Genomic DNA, 17,517 nt, shown 5'->3' with positions numbered 1-17,517 from the left:
GTGTTAAGTTGATAAAGCATTTTCGTTGGCATTAGACAGTTATCTGCTGAAGTTAAATGCATGTGTCTGTTGATCCAGCAGTTTGACTTCCAAGAATTTATCCTGTGTATACATATACACAGAAAGAGGATATACAAGAATATTCATTGCAGCACTGTTGTAACTGTTGAAATGTAGTTTGGACATCCACTTGAAAGGAATGCTATAAAGCCAATGAAACTATTGTGTCAAGGGAATGAAACAAGGTATAGAACAGTGCAGTATGAAGTGGATGAAGCGGGAGGGAGTACACACACTGTTATTTCTGGAAGCAAGTACAAATAACTGGTCAGTTTTTACTGGGAAGAAAACTGAGAGATTGAGAGTCAGGAGCGAGTCTTACTTCTCGCCATAGACCCTTGTGGAATTTTCTTTTTTGGGGGGAAGAAATGTTTTTAAATCATGTACCCGTATTGCCTGTTTACCACATTTGTTTGAATGACACGTTCGTGTTTAACTTCTACCTTTTGAATATGCTTTTTTTTTTTGACAAAGTTTGTCATTTTAAGGTATTTTCTTAGTAAATAGAGGTATTACTATACTGTTGGAATTAAGTCATTGTAATTCATTTTTGACATAAGCTTTTAAATGTATGTCTCAGCTCAGTAAAGACCGATTATGTACTTGTATAGTGTTGATTTTTTTCAGTTTGTTTAGAAATAGTTATTGCTTATTTTATGTTGTTTAATTCCATAAGTTTACAGATTGATGTGATTGTAACTGACATGAACTTTTCTTCAGTTGCCTTGAATTGTATTAGTGGTGTCTCTTTAGTAGCTCTCATCACTGAGGAGAATGCTTTGCAAAGGTTTTTTTTTTTTTATCTCTAAAAGAAAAAAAAAGATAAGCAGGCTTAGAGAAACTAATACCTGTTTATTTTGATCTGGACAGATCTGGAGGCCAATCACTGCCACTTTTTACTTCCCTGTGGGTCCAGGAACTGGATTTCTTTATTTGGTCAATTTATATTTCTTATATCAGTATTCTACACGACTTGAAACAGGTATGTTGTCTTAAGTATTATTTCTGTTTAATTTACTGATCTGTATGTTTACTTGGAGGAATTTTGAGGGTAGTTAGATTATACATAGAAGCGGCTTAATGATAGTGAGCACTCGGTAAGCAGTAACTGCCATGACTGTACTAGACACGGAGATTATTTTTAATCCTCACACCACTCTTACGAGGTATAAGTAGCAGTGTCATCACTTTATAGGGGAAAAAACAGGTGAGAAGTTTACATATTTTACCCATCATTTTAGAGGCTGAGCAGTGTGTCCTCAATTTGATATCTTACTCATTTCCATCACAGAGAAATCCTTGCCCTTTAATTGGGTTACACTGTATATATCTTCTCGATAGGGACTGAAAAACACTAAGGAATTAAAAGCTTATACTTAATCTCTGTAATGAAACACTCAAGTTTAAAATATATTGCTGAGATTTAATAATATGGCAGTTTGTCAGATATGACTACCCTATACAGTGTTAGAGATAAGCCATAAAAATCTTAAAAGTTTCTTACTGAATTTTAATTTATTTCCAACAACATCTTATATGCTGTTCTAAGTTGCTTATGCTAAAAAGCAATAAATCAATATTGCTGTATTAAAATGTGAAAATAATTCTACTGTCAAGCCTAAATGATTTTGAAAAGGTTGGCTGACTTCAGAGATGTTATAAACCTGCTAGCTGTTAGCTCAGGGTCGAGAATTCTGAACTGTCTTTAAGTCAGTGTTCATACACGTGAGAAGTGTGCATCAGTCTCAATAACTGCAGGGAGGTAGACGGATGGTCATTTGGTGTCAAGTAGAATTTTCCCTTAAATTGGCATTTGCTACTAGGTGCTTTTTAAGAAGAAAAAAGTCATCATATTAATGGAAAGTGTAGGGTCATGGGATGTTATTATTGGAAGGAACCTGTCCCATTCCCCTAGTTTCACAGAGGAAGAGCAGAAGATTCCGGAAGGTGAAGTGACTTGGCTGGGATAACACTGACAACTAGGACTCTAGCCACCATATCGGGTTTGACGCTTTAAATCTACCAGAATATGTGATTTTCATTTTCCCTTGTCCCTGTTGGACTTGATTATGATGCTGTCTTACTTGGCATTTTACCCCTCTGGTATAATCTAATTGAAGATTAAGTTGTTGGAATAATATTTTTAATATCAGTAGTAAATGCCAGGTTAAGTATTCACAACCAGTTTTTAAAATTTTTATTATGGAAAATTTCCAAACATATGCAATAGTAGAGAGAAAGGTTAAGAACACACTTTTTTCCTTTTGTTTTATTGAGATAAAATTCACATAACGTAAAATTTACCATTTTAACTGTTTTAAAGTGTACATTTCAGTGGCACTAAGTACATTCACAGTGTCGGGTAGCCACCACTACAGTCTGATTCCAGAACATATTCATCATCCCCGAAAGAAACCCTGCACCCATTAAGCAGCCGCCCGCCCCCTTCCCCCCAATCCCTGGCAACCACTAATCTAGCTTCTGTCTCTGGGTTTTCTTATTCCAGACATTTCATGTAAATGGAATCATATGATATGTGGCCTTTTGTGATGGGCTTTTTTCACTTAGCATAATGTTTTCAAGGTTCACTCATGCTGTAGCAGTATGACCGTGTGCCAGTATGAGCCCTAACTTTTTAACCGCGCTCACCTTCAGCAGTTAGCTCACGGCCAGTTTTATTTTCTCTGTATCCGGGTCTGTCTCCTTACGCCCGATTATTTGAGACAAATGCCAGACATGATTCTATCCATAAATATTTCAGTATTTATTTGCCTCTGAAATAAAAGGACCTAAATTACAGTAATTCTATGACCACTTTTTATTTTGTAAATTATCTTCTCTTGTTTACTTAAGGTCCTTGAGCCTGTTTAGCCATCTCTACTTACCTATCAGGTAATACAACTAATATGTAATCTTATCATCCTACCTACATAACACTTAAGGTACATCTGTAGGATGCTCTCTTTCACTTGCTCTTAAAAGTTGCCCCCTCATTCCCTACTTCCCATCCACAGAGAATTTTTTTTTCAGCATAAACTTTATTTATTCAGAGCAGTTATTCTATATGCATATAGAGGGACCATTCTGATTCCAAAACCAAGCAAATGGCTCGAAGAAGGCTAGTTACAATGAGGCTTATAAAGAGAAGAGGAAGGAGAAGAATAGAAGATCAACCATTGGCTAATCTTAACATGATTGATTGAACCCTGCCCTCCCCCTTTACTGAGATCAACTGATACCAGATTATTATAACCTTAAAATAACATTAAAATCAAAGTAAGATGTCTGTTAATAATTTTTCTCTTTGACGTCTCCCCCTTCTTGATCATGATTCGATTAGAATCTTTGATCAATTAAGTGTTGGCCAGGCACCATCTAGGTTTCTTTGGCTCTCATAGGTACTGCTTTATGAGGTAACTTTTTGTGAAACATACATTATTTTGGTTGTTTCCTTAACTTCTTTGTTGTTCCTCCAGTCAGATGAAGGCCATTTGCTGTACCTTAAGATTGGCCGCTCACAACTTTTTAAGACCCCAGAAGCCAAGCAGCTTAGAAGCTTGATAGTAATATAAAGGATCAAAATGAGGAGAATGCATAAACTAATGGTTTGAAAGGCTTGTCTGGCCCGCAGACCCGCATTTCCTAACCATGAAAACAAGCCACAAAAAGTGCAAGAGGAGCACCTGCAGCCTGCCTTGCATCTCTAGCATGAACTTCTGCTAAAATTCTATCTCAGCACACTCCACTTAGGTGTCATTAGTAAATACACAACAATTTGCTTTTATCAAAGTACAAACACCTCCTTGAGAAGCAGGTAAATAATCAAGAGCTAATCTATTTTAAGACCTGGTGGTGCAGTGGTTAAAGTACCTGACTGCTAACCGAAAGGTTGGTGGTTCAAATCCACCGGCTGCTCTGCAGCAGAAAGATGTAGCAGTCTGTTTCTGTAAAGATTACAGCCTTGGAAACCCTATGGGGTGGTTCTGCTCTGTCCCATAGGGTCACTATTACGTCGACTCAACGGCAGTGGATTTGGGAATCTATTTTATAATGTAATTATCTTTACGTGTGCTATTTTAGAGAGGGGCTATAGCATCATTTAGATTATTAACAGAGCCATCTTGCCTAACATCACTTGTAACCTTAAAATACACACATACACACACACACAAACACAGTGTTTAAACCAATTTCTGTAACTGTGGGTGTCCTGGTTGTTATAGAACAGCCAATTAATGCTCCTTTTGTCAATCGGCCCTGATTTGATAGCAGTTTAGTCAATTGTTTGATGGCCTTCGGTCTTAATCTCTCATACTTCCAATTTTCTTTTTAGGTAATTGATTATGCACAGATATACAGAGAACAATGTAAACCATGTGACAAGTCCAGTCTGCAAGTGGAAAACAAACTCGTTAGTTGTCTGTGGTTTCTCAGAGACAATTAACAAAACCCAGAATTCAATAGCCCACAAAGGGTTGCCATAATTTCCTATTTAAACATAAAATTTCTCTGTATGGTCACCCTCCTCCCAATCCAAAGACAATCTCAAAGCAGAGTTTTTCTTGATCTAAAATGTGGCTGTTGAGTATTATTTACACAGGTGCAGCGAGAATGGTAATTTATCACATAGCCATTTAAAACTGCTTTGCTGGAAGTTTTCATAAGGAACTTCAGATTAAATTTGTAAAAGACTCTTGAGGCCAGGAAACCAAGCCAAGAATGCCACCAGATCTCACCTGTAGTACCTACAGGTTTGAGGGTGTTCTTTTCTCAAGGTCCTAAAATATCGTAAGGTTTCTGGGCCTGCCAGGAAGTGAACGACCTTCCTTATTCAGCTGTAAAGCTGGGAACCTTATAACTGAGTTACCAGGTTAGATTTCCTGGGAGGGTTTTGTAAGCATTGGCTCCATAAAGTCAATCTTAGTTGCTCTAAAGTATCTGGTCATACCTAATTTTCTGAGCAGCGTTCTCAGATAGGACGTTCCAGTCGCAAAGGGAGTAGAACTCGAACCCAGGACAGGTTCATCAAGTTCCCCAGCTGTGGTGAGAGACCAATTGGGCACAAAGGGCCCATGTTTAGTATTGAATTTGATCTCTCACCAAAAAATGGACGTTTGGTGATCATCTTTGGATCTCGCTTCTGACACCAAAAACTTAAAAATAATCAAATCTCAAAGAAGTCGGAACATAAGGTTTACTCAGAGCAGTTATTGTATATGCATGTAAGCAGACCATTCTGATTCTCCCCCCCCAATAGCAAATGGCTCTCCACAGAGCATTATGAAATGGTAGAGCTGAGAGGCATTTTTTTAAATAGCTTTTTTGAGATATAATTCCCATACCATCCAATTCACCCACTTAAAGTATACCGTTCAGTGGTTTAGTATATTTACAGAGTTGTGCAACCATTACCACAATCAATTCAAGAACATTTTCATCACCTCATAAAGAAACCCCATACCCATCAGCAATCACTCCACATTTCCTCCTCTCCAGCCTTAGGCAACCACAAATCTACTTCTGCCTCTATAGGTTTGCCTGTTCTGGACATTTCATATAGATGGAATTATGCAATATGGTTTATCCATTCATCAGCTTGTTTCCACTTTGTGGCTATTATGAAAAGTACTGCTGTGGACATTCGTGTAAGAGGGGAACTTTTTTTTTTCTTAATTGTTGTAATTAAATGAAGTTTACATTTCAAGTTAGTCTCCCATACAAACTTTTTTTTAACATACATTGTTATGTGACCCTAATTGCTCACCCCATTCTGCAACAGCACACTCCTCCTTTCCACCACTGATTCCCCATGACCATTCAACCAGCTCCTAACTCTCTCTGCCTTCCCATCTCACCTCTGGACAGAAGCTGCCCCTTTGGAAGAGAGGAACTTTTGAGATATTCAATTTAACCCTTTCATTTCACAGACGAGAAAACAATGGTATGGAGACGTGACATGCCGCAAAGGTCACAAAGCTATTTGAGTTTACACAGCTAAGACTGGAAACTAAGTTTACTGATTCCCAGGCTGCTTTCCACCATACAGCCTCAGTATAACATTTTGACATTTTAAAATGTTTGCCACCTACATATTTCCCTTCCTGGCTAAATTGTTAAGTATATATCAGGGCTGGCTCACATATGAGGTTTCTGATTTGAACTTGAAGACTGCAGTTTGAAGCCAGTTAATTTATAAATTCCCAGTTGCAAACCTGCCAAATAATATAGGGCTAGAGTCTGTTTGACTGCAATATTTTAAGTACTCTGACTCTAAAGAGTCTTTAAAAATCACAAGGCCAAACCACATCAGAAGAGGCACAACTATCATTAAAATTCAGAAATTTTGTTAGACTTCCAGCTCTGATTCATCATAGTGATCCCCTGGAATTAAGCAGCCTTAACACCATGGCTGAAGTGTGCCTTTGAGCTAACAAGGGAGAAATAAAGCAAAGTGGGAGAGACTTTTGCTGAAACTGTTTTCTGTTAGATATATTTCTTCCTGCTGTACTGACACTTAGGATTTTTTGTTTTTTAAATTGGCTAGCATATCATGAATGAAGTGTAGAGGGGAGGATAGGTAGCTTTTTGAGCTAGATTGGCCTTGCAATCATTTCTGTTCCCTGTTTTGCCTCTCTTACTGTCTTCTAACTGGAGGCATCAGGACTCATCCTTAGAAGGGAAAGCTGGGCTGTTGTTGATTATCTGCCCATTTAATAAGGTTGAGCCTGGTATATGCTGACTGACAAGAGCACTAGACTAGTCATTAAACTTGACTCTGCTTCCAACAAGCCATGTGGCTTTGGTTATATAACTTTATTTCCCCGTCTGTAAAAAGGAGGTCATGGGTCTTTCCATTCTACCTCACAGATATAGTATGAAGATTAAGAGTCAGAGGCCGTGGACATTGATTGGAAAACTAATTAGCTGTGTAAACTTTTACCTAAAGCACAATAAAATGTTTAAAAAAAAAAAGAGAGAGAGAGGCCATAGAAAGGTAGGCTGTCTTCCTGCTCTCTACTCTCAACCGTTTCCCCTTGCTAGAGTGTAAGCTCCTGTAAGATGGAGACTGAGTCTTTCTAGTGCCTGTCAGCCCAGTGAGGGACTAAGTAGTTGTATGTGTGTGTCTAATAGTAATTATTATGTTGTTATTAAGTACCTCCCATGCATAATCATGCTGGAGGAGGCACAATGGTAAGCAAACAGATAGGGTTGTTCCCCTGTCAGGAGGATGTGGTGATTGACTAAGTCATCACAAGTGTATCATCGGGTCACGGTGAGACCCATGAAGGAAAGGGCGGCAGGCTTAGGGCCTTCCCAGGGCCTCATGGTCTTTGGGATGGGCGTCTCAGTAACTGTGGACTTGACCATCCTCTAGGTCTGATACAGCCTATGGTAATCAGAGCATGTTACTTATTGGAATTCAGTTAGGAGAACATAGTGAACCTTACTCAGTGACTTTAGTTTAGGGCTTTATTGAGGACATGGTTTAGATGTTTAAGAGAATTCACTTTTCTTTTACTTGGGAGAAGTGATTTTAAAAATATTCTTAGTTTGGCTTTCTATAGAATTTTTTAAAGTGTTCCTCTACATAGAAGTTACTTTGTTCTGAAATTTTGAACTGTGACATTTGGCTTATTTTTGTTTCCAGGAGCTTTTGATGGGAGGCCAGCCGACTATTTGTTCATGCTCCTCTTTAACTGGATTTGCATCGTGGTATCCTTCAGTCTATTATTTTGGGCCAGAAGTAAACCAGGTTTTTTCAGGTTTGGGGAGATAGTATTCTATAAAGAATTTCAAATGACAGTATTTGCATCTTTGCTTACAATAGTTAGTAATGAAGAATGAGTCAAGTTCTTCTTCAAAGCTGTGTAGTCAATCAAGTAGTGATTTACTTGGGTGATACATTCTCTTGCATTGCGTTTGTGGGATTTTTCCACATTTGGTTGAGTTTTATTACTGTTCCCCTCTTCTTGTTCTGAGTTCTCTGTGTTCTCAATGTGTGACAGCTTGTTGACCGCAGCACAAAGGGGGTTCGTGCCATGAGACAGCTTTTGAGATCTGTGGTCCTCATCAGAAAATTAATTTACAACTGGCATCCTTTTCTGATTTCACTGCTGTCCTTGTCTTGGGGTCCTAAAAGGTAATTCAGTCCCTCTGAAAAAGGACACAGTAAGTCTCTGCTTTGCATCAACCACAGTTGTCAGCAGCCTTCCAGCTGTGACTCCTACAGATGGTGAGAGCAGCAGAAGGGACTCATGGCTCCAGTGCTGAGCAGAGTTGGTGAGCCCTGAATTGCCTCTGGGCTCAGCTTCCCTTTAAACCTGGCCAAGAGCCAGGAGATGTGGCACATTGGATGCCCTCTCCCCTCCTTTAAGGGAAGAAAAAAATTGGTTTGGACTTCAGTCATGCTGTGGAGCCCTGTATGTGAGCAGAATCATGATTTGTTTCAGAGGCCACGGGTATCTCCATCCTCTGCTTGAAGGAGAGATATTAAAATGCAGTGACAAGGGAGGGAAGAGAGGGCGAAAGGGACCACGCTGAGCCTAAGTGGTTAATTTCTCCTATGTCCTCATCATAGTACAATCTAATGGAATATCCATAGTGATAATTATTATATACCACTGGGTTATTGAAAGTCTTAAGCAGTGTGAACTGTAGAAAAGTGTTTTTCTTCAGAACACTGGAATGAAATTAACTTCCAGTGGGGGGAGAATATTCAGATCAGTCTTGACTGGGTACAGAATGCTTTGTTTGTATCTGATCTTTAACTTTACAAACCAAGATTACTGGCTTAGCAATGGATATGCAGGTAAGTGTCCCTTGAAACTATCTATTTGTCCTTTTAGAGGTTTCAAATTTAACTATTAGGGGCCTTTGACAGAAGTTTAAATTGCATTAACTATATAGTATGGTAGTTTGAAAGACTTATAGCTGTTCTGTTTTGAAGTGCTTACATGAGAAAGTCAGCTAAGCCTTTGAAGATCTTACATGAGTTATTTAAACCATTGCTGGCTTCTTTCTCATTTCTGGCTTCTTTATTATGTTTGAACATTGAGAATGATGATTTATCCAGTATCTTCTATATGTGTGTTTCGGTAGGTATTTTTTAAAAATTGGGATCAGAGTGTAAATAAAGCTTTGTTGCCTACTTTTTTCAAGTAACAGAGCTTGCTCCTGATATTTCTGAATCCATTTGTAATAACATAGTGTTTATTTTATTACAGGATTTTGTAGCATGCATTGTGCAATCAGTTAAACTGTAGGATCAAGTAGAATTCTGATGAGTTGAATTTCCTTTTGCTTTTTGGATAGCTATGTGAGAAGTCTTTTGGAGAGCGGGGGTGAAAAGAACAATAAAGTCACAATGCTACTGGCATCTTTGTAAAGTGCCTCTGGAGCCTTGTCTTTACATCTTGACTTCTTTTGCAGTTGCTGATGATTCCTCTGATAATGTCAGTACTTTATGTCTGGGCGCAGCTGAACAGAGACATGATTGTGTCATTTTGGTTTGGAACACGATTTAAGGTACTTTATCCTAGTTGGAAGAATTTCCTTTTCATTGGTCAGTGGCAGAAATCCCTCTCTTCAGCCCAGAGATGCACTTTCTGACTCGTCCAGAAGAGGTCGCTGCAGAGCAATGTACCTTAGGCCAGCCCCTTCCTCTCTCCGCAGTCCAGCTGTATTTCTTGAGCCAGTTCTCTGTCATTTGCTGACTGTTGCTTCTCCTCTCCCTCTGTACCTCAGGCCCCTCCTGCATCTGTCCCTAAGTGATCTCATGTATGCTGCGTTAGAGGGGGCAGGGAAAGATACTAAAATGAAACTCCCTTTTAAAATCTGTTCTTGTTACTCCCTGTTACATACTTTACACGTTAGCTAAAATAATTTTTTGCCCCAAAACACTTCCCTTTGAACCTTCTTCAGACTTTTCCACCTGTAATATTTTTTTGATTCTCTTCTTCATCTAAATCCTACCAGTTCTGAATTTGAGTTGCGACTGAATGTATTTCCTGAGTCTTCTGCCTGGGATTAGTCTTGCCTTTGGGCTTTTGCAATACTTTAGGTTCTTCTCGTAGTATTTAACACATTTTCTCTTAACGTTATTTATGTGTACCCTCTCTGTACTCGTTTCTGGTGTTCCTTACAACTCCGTTAGTTCTTGGTATAATGTCTTGAATCTGGTAACGGGCTCAGATGTTGAACGCCTCTGGAGATCTGTCATATTTGGGAGAATGTTAGTTCAAGACATCAGTGTGTAATGAGATAAAAATTCAGAGTAATTTTGTGATACATGTAAAAGAAGAACCTGAGAAGATGGGATATATTTAGCTCATTTGTAACAGTTTGCTCATTGAAGTCTTAATGTGATTCTATCATTGGCTATTTCTAACTCTCTGAAGTTCTTTGTTAATATTAATCCAACAGGGTATGTATTGCATCTGAACTCTGAGCATAATACTCTGTCCCTCCAGTTACAGATAGATGAACATGTGTAGTTTGAGATAGGAAGTTTTAAGTACAGTGGAAATGATGCTAAATTGATCTGAGAAATTTTGTAGTGAACTTCCCAAGAATTTATATAAAGCCGTTGTCAGTATAAACTTACCCATTCCACCCCCTAGCAGCTGTATCCTAGTTGTGGCTATTCATGTTTATGTGTATTCTTTCCTAGGCCTGTTATCTACCCTGGGTTATCCTTGGATTCAACTATATCATCGGAGGCTCGTGAGTAGTATTAGATTTATTTGATTGAAAACTAGTCCTTGGAAAACATCCATTAATTTTTATATTCTTTCTCTAGTCTTTATAAAACTTCAAAGAATCTCAGCATTGATGCATTGGAACCTTGTACTTACGAAATAATTTTAACTTGCTGTAATTGATTAAATTGCAGGGCTTTAAGCACATTTAGCATTGAATGGTCATTATTTTGTTAGTTTATTGTTAAACACAGTATGCTTCCTTATATGTGTTTTTGAATAAATATTTGTTCCTGGACTCACTGTCTAGATTAAGCAAACATAGACCTACTTCTTGTCTGAGCTGACTCCCCTAAGAACTCTGCCTAAAATTTAGTTTGTCTCTTATCCTTATGGCATTTCCAAAATGTCTTGGAAACTGTTCACCAGTCACAGAAATGAAGATTCTCAGATGGGACCTAGTTTTATAAGTTGTTTGCTAGCACAAGAGTTGTGGCAAAGCTGGGAGAAATTTCTAGTCTTGGTGGTCTAAAATTATGAAAATATTTAATGCATCCAGTCGGAATTTTAAAGGGAGGATATTGAGATGCATCTATTCCAAGAACTCCCATTGTTATTCTGTAAAATGCTTTTACTACTTTAATAGATAATAGTACTAGTTCTTCATATGTCTGACATATTTGTTCTGGGTGGTCCTAACCTCTACTGTATATTGATAGGAGAAATGAATCAATTGCGCAAACAGACTCTGTGTAGAGTGTATCAAGCTCTGAGCTTGGTAGAACTGTGTTGCTGCCCAGAACGGTAGAGTCTGGGAGTCATTGCAGGCGTTGATTTATCCCTGATAGGAATCATGTTGCCGGTGGAGACCAAAAAAAGAATACTTAATAGTAAAAGTGGGTGTATAAAACCTTGAGGTGGCCTGCATGTAAGCCACGGGGAAACTGAAATCAGTCAGTGTTGATTTAGGATTACAGGGTGAAGGTCAGCTTTCCTGAGTGATATCTGTGGCATCTTACAGCCAAGGATACAAGAGGCAAGAGAGAAGTGCCTAATGGCTCCGGGGGTGGGGGGCCTGGTATTTATCGTCCTAGTTTTCCGTACTTCCATGCTTCTCTCATGCTAGCCTTCATATTTGTCTATGCTTTTAAATATGATATTGATGACTGAAAGCATTCATGAGCTTGCTTTGCAGCTTCCCCAACTCTTCAGGCAGAAAGTAGCAAAAACAATATTTTGGACATGGCTGGGGCTTGAAAGAGATGGCAGAGGAGCTGCTGGCCTTGAAGAGCACAGGCCTTACTGGCTGAGCAGGACTGCTTTCCCGACTCCCTTGGAATGCATTTGCCACTCACCCCACAAAAGGGCTGTGGTGCTGTCACAGACTCTGGAGACTATCACTGGCCACAGTGAAGGGTTTCTTCCCTTGCTGTTCGTTCAAACCTGCTGTGCCTCAGTTTATTGTGTGAATGTCTTTAACCTAATCTTCTCTGTTTGCAGAGTAATCAATGAGCTAATTGGAAATCTTGTTGGACATCTTTATTTCTTCTTAATGTTCCGCTACCCAATGGACTTGGGAGGAAGGAATTTTCTATCCACACCTCAGTTTTTGTAAGCAGTTATTTTTTCTCTTGTTTAAAAATCATCTTACTACCTGTATTCTGATGTGTTCTTACAAAAGCTCCACGAGGGCTAGGATTCATCTCCTTGTCTTAAGGAGAAATGTGAGCCAGCAAGTGACTTACTCTGGTCACACAGTCACAGGGAAGCCAGGGATCAAAGGTACCGCTCAGACTTCTTCCTGGAGCCCTGTTAGCCAGGGGCCCCTGACCACTGGATCCAGGCATCACAGAAAGTGTCCACTCTCCTGTGCTTGCTGGGACAGCTGACACGGCTCCAGGTGCACAGCACTGGGCCGGGGGTGGGCAGTACAACAAGATAACAGGGTCCATTCTCCTGGAGCATCAGTTTCACCCACAATTGTTGGCTGGGGAGGTTGGGGGGTGGGGGGAAGGATGAGTTAGTTAACTGACCAGTGATCTTAAACACTTTTGTGTTAAATATTATAGAATAGAACCCCACCTACTACTGTCAAGTTGATTCGGACTCATAGTGACCCTATAGGACAGAGCGGCACTGCCCCATAGGGTTTTCAAGGCTGTAAATCTTTATGGAAGCAGACTGCCACGTCTTTCTCCTTGAGCCACTGGTGGGTTCAAACCGCCAACCTTTCAGTTAGCAGTCAAGCACTTAACCACTGTGCCACCAGAGCTCCTTACAGAATAGAACATTTTGTAGGCATTTTCAAAGTCAAAATGAGAGACTCCGAGGCTTTTGTAGCTAGGACTTACTGGAAGTATGTCCTCGTTCCTTCCTGCCTTGGGGTTTGCTAAAGTGAATATTGAATATACCACGGACTGCCAAAAGAATGAACAAATCTGTCTTGGAAGAAGTACAGCCAAAATGCTCCTTAGAAGTGAGGATGGAGAGACTTCGTCTCACATACTTTGGACATGTCAGGAGGGACCAGTCCCTGGACAAGGACATCATGCTTGGTAAAGTGGAGGGTCAATGAAAAAGAGGAAGACCCTCAGTGAGATGGATTGACACGGTAGCTACAATGGCCTCAAGTGTAACAACTATCATGAGGATGGTGCAGGACCGGGCAGTGTTTGGTTCTGTTGTACATAGGGTCACTGACTCGGAACCGATTTGACGGTACCTAGCAACAACAACAGAGTGAGGAGGCCGAGGGCACAGCTTTGCTTTCCAGACAGACTTGGGTTTGCATCCCATTGCTCTCACTTACCAGGTTCGATATTGGGAAAGTTGCTTAATAAAACCTCTGTGCCTTAATTTGCGAGTCTGTAAGTTGGGGGGATGGAGGCAGCTGCCTCACAGGACTGTATGAGGTAAGTGTACTGTTGAGCGCACAGTAGTGGAGACTCAAGAAGTAGAAGCTGGAAGCCATGTTCTGAAAGTCGGGGGTGGCGCGGGAATCTGACAGGCATGTGAGTAGTCTGACCGTTCTGTCAGCAAAGCAAAGACTGTTAAAGGGACCAGTGAAATCACCATCTGGGTGTCACAGCCTGCCTGACAATCACGCTGCACCTCATGTAGTCATAGCTTGCATTTAAAAGCTTAAAGAACAAAAACCCATTCACATCTTGCTCTTACGAATGTCTGCAATTCTGTCATTCTTACAAGGAGTCAGTGAGGGCAGTCAGCCTATGTAGACTCCCAAGGGCCCCTCCCCGCTCCCGGCCACCTTTTATAGGTTAGGGGGGTCGGTTTGGAAAGACTTTTTTTAATCGTGAAATAAAACAGAGATGTGTTGTGTGCTTTTTTCTTTAAGAGCGTAAAAGAAACTTGTTTCTCTTCTGAGCCTTGGGTTGCCTTCAGGCTAGAAAAACAAATGACCAATCTGCTTTCTAATTATCAAAGGACACAGTAACAGCAGGTTTGGATTTCTGATGTAGGTTTATCAAGTCGGATGGCAGATGCATCAATTAAAAAAAAGCGTGGTGCTTTGAGGGGCAGCCAGCAGTAATTTTATTTTAAATGGCCGTATTCTGACTAACAGCTTGGAGATATTTCTCAATTGGATACAAGGTTCTAGTGGCAAAATCAGCACCCTGGAGCCTGCCTCCTTGAGCTTTCTCTGTTGGTGGAGGCCCTTCTGTTAAATTTTGCATAAAGATCAGATGACAAAATGTAGCTCCTCGCAGAAACAGTAACTGCTTTGAAATTTCCATAAATTTTTGTTGATTATGTGTAATTGGATGTCTTCTTATACTAATTACTTACATTTAATTTCACTATCTGTTTAAGAAATGGAGATGGTTTCCATATTGTCTTACAGTAAACAGCAAAGCAAGACGGCCCTAGTGTTGCCTTTTTAAAATGTTCTATTTTATTATATGTTTTGGAAGAAGATTATACCAGAACCCGTCATGGATACTGAGAAACCAGCACTTGGCAATGCCTTTTGATTTAATGACTAAGCTGTTGTATGTTTAAGAGGGAAGATGTGAGGTGTAGAATTCTAAGGTATGTCAGTGTTCACAGTCTGTTCAGAAAAGTAGATAGATCGTCTTCTGCACAGAGTTATTTTTGTTTAAGAGAGGCTCGTCTTGTTTTGGGAGGGAACATGAAGGCATCTGGGCTGGCGTAAACAAACAAGGACTCCGGTCACTAACTGCTATCTCCAGAGTCCAGCTCTTTGTGTCCGGCTGAATCATGGGGACAGGTAGTATAGGTTACAAACTCCGGAGCCAGTCAGCCTGGATTTGAATCCTGACTCTGTCACTTTAGAACTGCTCCACACGATTTTCTTGGCTATAATCTTAATGGAAGCAGATTGCCAGGCCTATCTTCCGCAGTACTGCTGGGTGGGTTTGAACTGCCCAACTTTAATAGAGCAGTTGAGAGTGTAGACCTGGGTTTAAGTTCTTTCTTAGCACTTCAGTGACTCTTAATTTATTTGTAAGGTGGAAAATCATCTAACCTTTCTGGTCCTCAGCTTTCTCCTCATCTATAAGGTGGAAAGAATGCAGTTTAAGGGCAGATTATGAATAAACCTAAAAAACATATTGCAGATTCCAAGACATAGAGCCTCTTCCTCTGTTCCCTTGATGGGCTCTGGAACACTGGGAGTGTCCACAGAAACATGTATGGTGCACACACATAGCCTGGGGACTTGTCCTGTGAAAGTGATTTTGTATCCTTTGATCCAGTTTGATATTTAAATGTATCAAAATGTTGTCAGTGGTTCTTTTGGTTGTAGGGCTCGTGAGTGTAGTATTTTTTCTACATTATTCTGCATGCATTACTTTTATAACCAGATAGAAAATGTTTAATCGTGAATTAGCTGGAAGCTTAATGAATTTTAGAACCATGAATAGTGAGTACCTTCTGTGGTCAGGGCATTAGCGCTAAGTGCTGCAGGGTTAAGTAAGCCGTTGTCCCTGGTCTTCCATCGGCCACAGACTAACGTCACCCAGCGTGACAGATGTATGGGAACACCAGGAAAGGGAGACGTGCTGCATGGTAAGCTGACTGTGGGAGTGACTTTGCTCTCCTTCCCCCTTGATTTGTTTGCCCCTCTCTGCCCTAGGTACCGCTGGCTTCCCAGCAGGAGAGGAGGGGTCTCAGGATTTGGCGTGCCCCCTGCTAGCATGCGGCGAGCTGCTGATCAGAACGGTGGTGGCGGGAGACACAACTGGGGCCAGGGCTTTCGGCTTGGAGACCAGTGAAGAGCGGCCTCAGCCTGCCCACCAGCCGCTCCGCTCAGATGCAGCTTCCCCCAGTGCTGGGTGTGCTTCACAACCGAGTTCTAGCTAACGCTGTTGGACCTGACCCACACTGAATGTAGTCTTTCGGTACAAGACACAATTTTTTAAATCCTGAAGAAAAATATAAGTGTTCTCCAGTTCCGTGATTCTCATTCAAGTCCTTACTGCTATGAAGAACAAATATCAACTGTGCAAATTTCACATCTGACTGTTTTTTGGTGTCGTGTCTTCTTCCCTTCCGGTCTGAATAATGGGTTTGAGCAGGCCCTCATCTGCTGGCTCCAAGCTGGGCCTCTGGGATTGAGTAACCAAACCCTTGGCCAAGGGACTCTTAACTCATTCTTGCCCACACGCCTCCCTCCTATTTTTTCCAACCCCCCAAATTTGCAACTAGAAGAGGTTGCACATAAAATGGCTCTGCCTTTGACACGCTCGTTTATTTATTGACTTTTGCCAAGGCTTGGTCACAAAGAACTTGTTCACACAATTTTTCCTCCTTTGGTGGCAAAACTGTAACAGTAGGGGAGGAGACTGGAGCAGTGGACGAAGAACTTTCTCAGCTTTTGGAATTGTGACCTGGCATCAGATGCGACCATTTGCCACATCTTCAGATATTTTTATAAAAAAGCACTACTGGGTCAGTGAGGGACACAGATTTGAATTGAAGAGGTATGGGGTTTGTTGCTAGGCATTTTTTTTCCTAACTTAAGTAATCAAAACTACTGCGGAGTTGCATCTTATGCAGGGTTGTTTTAAAATTGTGGTGGCCATATACAGACGTAGGGCACCCCGGCTTGGTGTGAGCCCAGAGTGGTGTTGGGAGGCTCCAAATCACATTCGCCACAGGGAGATACTCTCTCCGAGAGGCACCTGGACACTGGTTCCATTTCATTCTCATGGACACGTGTTCATGGAGTAGAGGGAGAACCTCCTGCCGTATGTAAAGGGTCTTTTTTTTTTTTTTTTTTTTTGCCAAGCTCGTCAGTTAATTGTGAGGAACGTGCAGCTCCTCTGGAAGTAGGTGATTTTAAAGCTAACAGCAGCACATCGGAGTGAATTACAAATAATCTGGGGTTGTGATGGCTTCGGAATCATTTGGATCTGAGAGTCTATTATTTTGAGTCATGAATGTACAAGCTCTGCGAATCAGACCAGCTTAAAATCCCACAGCTCCTTTTTCGCAAGTGGGCTTTTTCCATCAGAGCTAGGCTCATCACCAAATAAAGTTTTTTGAAGGCTACAGTGTTTTCCATGTTTTTTTTTCTTTTTTTAATGCATTTATTCTGTAAGCAGACTGCTAGGGACAGTGTTTAGCAGTTGCCATACTTAGATGAAAAGGCTTTGAACATTCTGATCAGTTTCTTTTCAGAAAACTTGCTTTAACGGTGTGACCGTTCTTTTGCCCACTCTTGAATAGTGGTACGTGTTGTGCTAGGAAGCGAGGGTTTGAAAACAGCTCCTTATTT

The 17,517-nt window shown here is 40.6% G+C and overlaps 1 protein-coding gene across 3 annotated transcripts in view; it reads left to right on the top strand.

The window, feature by feature from the left end:
• DERL1 (derlin 1) overlaps positions 1-17,022 on the top strand; it is a 27,820-nt gene extending 10,798 nt beyond the window's left edge. Inside the window, exons 2-8 of one of the 3 annotated variants that reach the window (XM_004372981.2) lie at positions 931-1,042; positions 7,709-7,773; positions 8,843-8,869; positions 9,490-9,585; positions 10,730-10,782; positions 12,258-12,368; positions 15,874-17,022. In XM_004372981.2, the coding sequence (XP_004373038.1) occupies positions 931-1,042; positions 7,709-7,773; positions 8,843-8,869; positions 9,490-9,585; positions 10,730-10,782; positions 12,258-12,368; positions 15,874-16,012 (603 nt within the window). In that variant the 3' untranslated portion in view covers positions 16,013-17,022. Of the gene's footprint in view, positions 1-930; positions 1,043-7,708; positions 7,774-8,842; positions 8,870-9,489; positions 9,586-10,729; positions 10,783-12,257; positions 12,369-14,689 lie in introns of all 3 variants that reach the window. The other 2 variants (XM_023728178.1, XM_023728177.1) reach the window with 2 other exon arrangements.
• The last annotated feature ends 495 nt before the right edge of the window (positions 17,023-17,517 follow it).

This window comes from Trichechus manatus, unplaced genomic scaffold, assembly GCF_000243295.1.
Source record: "Trichechus manatus latirostris isolate Lorelei unplaced genomic scaffold, TriManLat1.0 scaffold00022, whole genome shotgun sequence".
NCBI lineage: Eukaryota > Metazoa > Chordata > Mammalia > Sirenia > Trichechidae > Trichechus > Trichechus manatus.
Note: the sequence above shows the minus strand (reverse complement) of the source record. Positions and strands in the feature narration are given on the sequence as shown.